Source organism: Carlito syrichta, unplaced genomic scaffold (assembly GCF_000164805.1).
Source record: "Carlito syrichta isolate Samal-C Ts95f unplaced genomic scaffold, Tarsius_syrichta-2.0.1 Scaffold304629, whole genome shotgun sequence".
Taxonomy (NCBI): Eukaryota; Metazoa; Chordata; class Mammalia; order Primates; family Tarsiidae; genus Carlito; species Carlito syrichta.
Window position 1 is genome coordinate 92,807 of NW_007248725.1, and position 8,272 is coordinate 101,078.

Genomic DNA, 8,272 nt, shown 5'->3' on the forward strand with positions numbered 1-8,272 from the left:
CCCCCCCCCCCCCCCCCCCCCCCAGATCAGGGAGACAGACTTGAGTGTTGCTTCCTGTTTTCTTGCCAGTCCACTCGCAATAAAACCCTTTCTTTTCTCCAAAACCAGGGCTGTAATATTGGCTTCTAGTGTATTGCAAAGTGAGCCCATTGCTTGTAACAAAAAGTAAAATCTAAATAGCAAAGAACTTCATAAATCATCCTTGCTCTGCTGGTCACATCTGCCTTGGAAACCACACGGCAATCAGAAAACTGTTCGTTGAGCAGGGAATTGGAACAAACTAGAATGTGTGACCACGAAGCACATTTCTTTCTAGACCAGTAGTTCTCAATTAAGGGTGATTTTACCTCCAGGGGAACTTTGTATCTGGAGACATTTGTGGTTGTCAAGAATGAGGGGTAGAGGCCAGGGCTGTTGCTTAATATCCTGCAATGCCCGGGACAGCCCCCTGCAACAGAGAAGGAGCATGCCCCAAATGTCAACTGTGCTGCAGTTGAGAACTCTGGTCTAGACCACTAGTAGCAGCCTTCTAGAATCAGGATTTCTTTCCCTGCCAATGGCTGTACAGACACCAACAAATATGTTCTCATCTGTGCCTCTTTCAAAACTCCATGAGAAACCCCATTTCTGTGGGGGAAGGATACATATTTTTTTCCCAACAGTCTTTCATGCAAAAACCTTTGAAGAAAGTCAAGCTCTATCCAGAGGTGAGGTTGCTCTCTGGGGCACCGTTCTGCGGACTTCTTCCAGGAATTTTATCATTGTGATGTCACCTCAGGGCCAAGAGGCCTCCTCCTCATGGTCCAAAGATGGTTCAGATCCCTGCCTCACCGTGGGAATCCAGGGCTGAAGGGTGACTGCCCTCCTTCTGCTCCATTCGTGATGGAAAATTGTCTTTTTTTAGTTCCCTCCACCCTCCTACCCCCGCCACCCAATTATCTTGACTTTATAAAAATGAAAGGAAAAAACTGCTCCTTTCATTTCCATTTCAGTGGCCATTAATAGAAGCTTGATTTGCATAGGAACCATTTTAAAAGTTCACTAAGCAGTGGGGCATTCACTTTTTATTCTAATAAGACTTGTGTGGGCTTTTGCTTTGTTTTTTTTGAGTTAGAGTCTCACTGTGTCGCCCAGGCTGGAATGCAGTGGCATGCTCCTGGCCACCGCAACCTCGACTTGCTGGGCTCCGGTGATCCTTTCGCCTCAGCTTTCCAAGTAGCTGGAACTACAGGCACGCGCTACCATGCCCAGCTAATTTTTGATTTATTGTAGAGATGAGGTCTCGCCAAGTTGCCCAGCCGGGACTCGAACCTGTGGGCTCAGGCAATCCACTCACCTCAGCCTCCCAAGGAGCGGGATGATAGGCTGAGCCACCAAGCCAGGCTGAATGTGCCCATTTTTATCATCTGTCCTCTCAGCCCTCCTAGAACATAAGATACATGAGGGTTCGTTTCATGCCTTGCCTATTCCTTAGGGGCTGAAACGGTGACCAAACAGGTGCTCAAGTTGGATAAATGAATGATGCTATCAGTCAGTCTCTTAGGAGTTTGGTTAGCAGGACATGGTTGGCAAATCTGAGCAGAGGTCGGGAGCCAGCTGAGAGCCGAGGCGGGACGGCTCCTGCACAGGTACGCCCCTGAGACCCGGCTGCTTGCTCTTTTTAGCAGCAATACCAGTGATGTGTGGATTTTCAAAGCAAATGAGGAAATGATAGTTCAACTTGTGCCTCAGTCAAGTGAGACCCACGTCACCCCTACCCGGTACCCGCCTTTAAGCAGAATCGAGGGGGAATGCCCTGCTCTATGACCTGGCAACCCGGCGACATGGGGTAGGGGGCTGGCTGGAACAAGACGGGGAGGTGACTGGCCACCTCCGCCTGAACAGACACGAGAGCTAGAGATGGGCGTGGGGTGGGGTGGGGTAGGGATAGGCAGAAAAGAGTCGGAAGGATGGACCATCGGGCAGAGGCCGGGAGGAGGCGGGCCAGGGGCTGGTGGAACCTTCCCCAGCTTTCCCTCCTCCCTGGACCCATAAGGCTCTGGGCCCTCAGAGGGTGAGACCTGGATGCTTTCTGGCTGCCTCCAAGGGTAAGGCAGCTTCTGCAAGCCAGGCCCCTAGGGGAGCCTTGATTTCCCATTTTTTCACCACCTTCTCCTCACCTGAGGACCCCGGACCTCCCGGGCCAAGGTGCCCCACCAGAATCCCCCGCCCTTTCTGGGGCCACAACCACCCTGCAGAGCTCTGGGTCTCCCAGAGGGGCTTCTGCCCCAGATGGAGAACTTCGGGTGGAGTGATTGGGACATCACTGCCCAGAGGACACCGCCCTCTAAACAGCCCAGCTGGAAGCCGAGCACCTTCCCTGCCCATGTCCCTCCTGGAGGTCCCATGCCGGCCTGCTCAGCCCCCTCCTCTCCATCCCCACCCCGGGGCCCTGCAGGGGTGAGGCCGGCTTCCAGAACTGTCCAGCTGTCCCTCAGCACACATCCCTTCCCCACCAGCAACCTCCTCCCAGCCAGGGCACCCTCCATGGGTGGGGGTTCCAATGCCAGGGTTCCCAACTGGGGGCACTTTTCCCTCCAGCATGCTGAGCGACTCACCTCCCTCCTGCTTCCCGGAGAAGCTGCTGGCGGCTGTAAGAGAGGTGAGGACAGTAAGGAGAGACCCTCCCGCTGAAGCCGGAGGGAGAAGCAGGCTGATCACTGGTAGGGAGGCCCCAGGGCTCAACCAGCATCATTACTCACAAAAGCTCTTGTATGCCCCACATTTTGTATCATTAGTCCATTTTTTTTTGAATCGGGGTCTCACTCTGTCACCCAGGCTGGACTGCAGTGGCACGATCACAGTTCACTGCAGCCTCAAACCTCCTGGGCTCAGGCAATCCTCCCGCCTCAGCCTCCCAACTACAGGCTTGGGCCACCATGTCTGGCCTTTTTTTTTCTTTAATTTTTGTAGAGACGGGACCTCGCTATGTTGCCCAGGCTGGTCTTGAATTCCTGGGCTCAAGCAATCCTCTCGCCTAAGCCTCTCTAAATGTTGGGTTTACAGATGTGAGCCACCATGCCCAGGCTCGTGAATCCATTTTGCCGATGAGGGGAAGTCCTGGGCCAGAATGAGAAGCAATAACGACACCTCTGCCTCACGTCAGGGGCTGAGACTCAAGCCCAAATCCTTCCCTCTCTCTCCTGTGCTTACAGAGGTGCTGGGCCTCCAGGCTTCCTCTCTCCAGGGCTCCCCAGCATCCTCGCCCCAAGCCCCCACCACCACCAGAAGGCCCTGGCAGCAGCCCCTCCTGCGCTGTGCCCAGCAGCTCACCCAGCACAGCCAAACAGAGTAGCTGAAGAAGCCTCATGTCTGAGTGTGTTAGGCCTCTGCTCGGGCTCCTGAGAGCCTCTTAGGCCGGGGCCTCCTCCACCCTGGGGCCCCCAGGATACTCCTGGGGTGGGTGCCTGCAGCAAGGAGATAATCTGGAGGCCACAGCACCCCAGGGCCTCAGCTGCCAGGGCTGGGCCCAGACAGACCCGCAGTCCCCGAAGAGCAAACTCCCCCCACAGTCCCCAGAGAAGTGGAAGGAGGCTGGGCCTTGGAGCCGGGCCAGGGCTTAATCACTGTTGTAGCTGAGCTGTAGGCCCTGGGCTCAAGGGGAGGGTGGAAGCTGCCCGTGCCCTAACCCCTGGACTCTGCGAGCATGTTATGTCATAGGGCACTAAGGATGCGAATCTGCTGATTTTGAGATGGGGGGATTGTCCTGGATTATCTGGGTTGGCCTCATGTAATCAGAGGCTCCTGACGAAGCCACCAGGGAGAATCAGTAGGCTGGAGCTCTGCTAGAGAAGCAGGGAAGAGGCCAGGTGTGGGGACTCACACCTGTAATCCCAGTGCTTGGGAGGCTGAGGTGGGGAGGATCGCTTGAGGTCAGGAGTTCAAGAGCAGCCTGGGCAATGAGAACTCGTCTCCAAAAAAAAAAAAGGAAATTAGCTGGGCACATGGTGGGCCGTGCGCTACTCTAGTCCTAACTACTCTGGAGGCTGAGGTGGGAGGATTGCTTGAGCCCAGGTGTTTGAGGCTGCAGTGAGCTATGATCGCACTGCTGCCCTCCAACCGGAGTGAAGTATGAGAACCGGTCTCTTAAAATTTTTTTTTTTAAACAAGCAGCGAGCAGAGGCAATTCCTGCCCATCTCAAGTTGGTCCATAGCTGACCACTAATTGGGCACCTGCTGGGTGGTCAATGCTAAGCCCAGCTCCAGAATCCTCAGGCTTGGACAAGCCCCCTGGTCACCCCAGGTGTGTGATTCGGTGTGCCCAATCACCATCCTTCAGGAGCTCAGAGAGGCGGGGCCCTCCCTCATGCCCCACTGAGGGTAGTAAGAGATCATATGGATGGTCATTTCTCCAGGGACCTGGACCTTGGGTGACCTAGGCCAAAAGGAGACCAACCCCATCACAGATGGTGGGATGGCCTCATGCGATGGCCTCGTCTGCAGCCTTCAGCAGAGCCAACAGGACCTGGAGGGAAGGGGGAGAGGAGCAGAGCCTCCCAGACCCCTCGGTCAGCCCAGGGCCGGGCTCAGGGCAGCCCTGGCATAGTGCTGAGGGCGCAAGGGAGGTGAGGACCAGGATCCTGGCAACCCCGCAGCAGGCCGCTACCTGGCAGCCCGGCTCCTCACCTAAGCCCAGGCCTGGCACTGCTGGATCAGCCTGTCCCTTTTCTTTCTTCTTTTTTTTTTTTGAGTTGGGGTCTCATTCTGTCACTCAGGCTGGAGTGCAATGGTACAATCATGGCTACCGCAGCCTTGACCTCTTGGGCTTAGGCGATCCTCCTGCCTCAGCCTTCCAAGTAGCTGGGACTACAGGTGGGCACCACCATGCCTGGCTACTTTTTAAATTTATTGTAGAGACGAGGTCTCACCATGTTGCCCAGGCTGGCCTCAAACTCCTGGGCTCAAGCGATCCTCCCACTTTGGCTTCCCAAAGTGTTGGTATTACAGGAGTGAGCAACTGTGCCTGGCCTAGCCTGTTCCTTTCTGGCCAGGTTCCTTTGTGCAGGAAATGCTTATTTTGGCTGCCTTCTTCAGGGATGACATCCTTCACTGCCAGCTAACTGTCTGCCTTTATTTACTTATTTATTTTGAGCTGGAGTCTCACTCCGTAACCCAGGCTGGAGTACAGTGGCACACTCATGGCCATCCCAGTGTCGACTTGCTGGGGTCCGGCGATCCTCCTGCCTCAGCCTTCCAAGTAGCCGGAACTATGGGAGCATGCCACCATGACCGGCTAAGTTTTGATTTACTGTACAGACGAGGTCTCGCCAAGTTGCCCGGGCTGGTCTCGAACCCATGGGCTCAGGCAATCCACTTGCCTCGGCCTCCCAAAGTGCTGGGATCAGCCACCGATCGCAGCCCCGTATGCCTTTAATGGGGGTGACTGGCTTCCTATGGAGCCCAGCTGGTCAACCACGCTCCCTGCTCCTGGGCATAGGGGATTACTTGGGGAATGGCTGCCTGACCAAGAAAGGCCAGTGACAGCCCTGCTTCCAAGGTCCCCCCTCGGCCATTCTCACGGGGACCTGCAGAGACCTGTGAGGTCTGGATACATTGGGAAGGTAGTCTGAGGAGTGGCCCTGCTGGCCAGGCAGTAGCCGGAAGGACAATGAAGGTCCCTGGAGACTGCTCTGCAGTGGTCCCCTTTCTCTCCAGCTGGTTTCTGTCAGCTTCTGTCACTTGTTACCCACGGTCCCGGGGGCAGAGCCTGCACCCTGCACGGCCCTACCTCTCTGCTTTTACTCTCTCTTACTTAGGGAGCAAAAACATTTTCTCTAGGTTTCCCTTCCAAAACGTCTGTTCTCAGCAGGGCATGGTGGCTCATGTCTATAATCCCAGCACTTTGGGAGGCCGCCTTAGGAGGATTGCTTGAGCCCAGGAGTTCAAGACCAGCCTGGGCAACAGAGCGAGACTTCATTTCTATTTTTTTTTTTCTTTTTTTTTTGAGTGGAGTCTCACTCTGTTGCCCAGACTGGAGTTCCCGGCCACCGCAGCCTCGACCTGCTGAGCTCCAGTGATCCTTCCGCCTCAGCCTTCCAAGTCGCTGGAACTACGGGCGTGCGCTACCACGCTCGGCTAATTTTTTGATTTATTGTAGAGACGAGGTCTCGCCAAATTGCCCAGGCAGGTCTCGAACCCGCGGGCTCAGGCAATCCACTCACCTCAGCCTCCCAAAGGCGCGGGATTACAGGCTGAGCCACCGAGTCCGGCTCTCATTTCTATTTAAAAAAAAAAATTATGTTCTCACTTCTGCTGAAGGGGGTGGGAGAGGGAACTGAAGACTAAAGAGAGACACAGCAGGTTACTGGGCAGCCGGCTGGCTGCCAAAGTCCCAAGTTACTGACCGTCTGTTGCCTGGAGGCCAGAAATGCATGCTTTTCCCTCCGTGTGGTGCCAACAGAACCAACCAGAGAGAAAGCAGCTCAAGAGAAATGCCTCCTCCTCTCTGTGCACTTGGGGGCCAGTGTCAGAGGAGAGCACTAGCGGTCTTGAGGGATGCTTCTCCAGTCCTTGGTGAGACCTGGGCATCTTTCCTGTCTCGCCCTACTCCCCTCTCCAGGGATCACCTGTGTCCCCATCTGATAAGGAGGCTGGTTCTCTGGGCTGCCCTGCCCCTCTGTCCAGACCGCTGTGCACCAGCCGCACCTCTGAAGTCACCCCGGGTCACCTTGAGTTGAGTTTGGGGGGGTCCCACAAAGCTCTCCAGTCACCCGCTGCGACTGATGTTTTGTGGTTTTTGCCCGTGGGGGTCCAATCTCCTTGGTAACAACTGGCCTTACCAGTATCTCCTTGTTTCTCTCAGTTCCTAAAATTGGCCTGCCAGGTGGGAGTCTGAGCTGGACTGTCTTGGCCAGTTTAGCTGGGGGACCACAGTGAGAGGGGGGTGGTCTTTCTGGGCTGGGCAGGGGAGGGCCCAGGAATCCCCAAGGTCAGTGTGGCCGGGACTCCTGCCCGCCTCCTCCTGCAGGGGGCTGGCACACCTGGTGAGCTCTTCCTTCACTTACTGCGACAACCCCAGGTCTTTCCCTGCCCCTGTGTGACTTCTGGGCTACTGGCCGAGTTGCTCATTATATCATGGCCCCAGCTCCCTGTCATCTACAGAGAATCATTCTAGACTCGAGGCCTCATTTCCAGTTTCCCAGCCTGCCCTGCATGGCTCTTCTCCATACCTTTGTTCAGGCCTCTCTGCCCTCAGCTCCTGTCTGAAGCCTCCCTTTCTCCAAGGCTCCCTCCTCCATGAACTCTCCTGCCGGAAGTGGTCCATCCCTTGAGGCCCCCTGGGTTGTCTTCCTGGGTAGTGGGTCACACGGGTGCACTTTCTGTCTCTCCCTTCTGGCTCCTTCAAGTCAGTGACCACACTGTCATAGGAAAACCTCGACTGAACTTGTAGGCACCTGTTTGGACACTTTAAACATCACTGCTCATTTAATCTTCACAACCACTCAGGAGCGTCTTGGATGTCTTCTCCATGTCTTGGATGAGCAAACAGAGGCCAGAGTTTGATAATTTCCTCAAGGGCTGGAAGCTTGTCGTCTCCTTCGCAGCGCCTACAGAGCACGGGTGACGCTCCTGGCTGGTTCTCAGTAAATGGGAAGTGGAAGTGATAAGCTAAGGGCTCTGACGCCTCAGTGCAGAGGATCTCACACTGAGAGGCCATCAGCTTCCCCCTCACTCTGATCCAGGAGATTGGGGAGGGGCCTGAGAGTTTGCATTTCCCTGGGTGACGCTGATGCTGCTGGCCCAGGGGCCACACTTTGGCCATAAATTGGTAATTAGCATGTCACAGAGGCTGGGCGCTGGCTGTGGCAGATGTCTATAATCCCAGCACTTTGGGAGGCTGAGGCGGGAGAACTGCTTGAAACCAAGAGTTCAAGGCCAGCCTGGGCGACATAGTAAGAACTCATCTACTACAAAAAAAATAAAATAAATTAGCAGGGTGTGGTGGCATGTACCTGAGTCCTAGCTACTTGGGAGGCTGAGGTGAAAGGATTGCCTGAGCCCAGGAGGTTGAGGCTGCGGTGAGCTGTGACCATGCCACTGCACTCTAGCATGGGCAACAGAGTGAGACACCGATTCAAAAAATAAAAAAGAACTGCCAGGGGAGGGAGGGGCATACCTCATCAACAAGGGTACCTGCATAATGAACATTTGTTTTTTTTTGTTTTGTTGTTTGTTTGTTTTGAGTTGGAGTCTCACTCTGTCGCCTAGACTGGAGTGCAGTGGCCACTCCCGG

The 8,272-nt window shown here is 55.0% G+C and overlaps 1 protein-coding gene across 1 annotated transcript in view; it reads right to left on the reverse strand.

Moving 5' to 3' along the window:
* The window catches only part of CUNH17orf99 (chromosome unknown C17orf99 homolog), a 12,454-nt gene extending 9,105 nt beyond the window's left edge, over positions 1-3,349 (reverse strand). The window contains exons 1-2 of the mRNA XM_021713604.1: positions 3,313-3,349; positions 2,598-2,630 (exon numbers count right to left, since the gene is read on the reverse strand). Of these exons, the coding sequence (XP_021569279.1) occupies positions 2,598-2,630; positions 3,313-3,349 (70 nt within the window). The remainder of the gene's footprint in view (positions 1-2,597; positions 2,631-3,312) is intronic.
* Between the last annotated feature and the right edge of the window lie 4,923 nt (positions 3,350-8,272).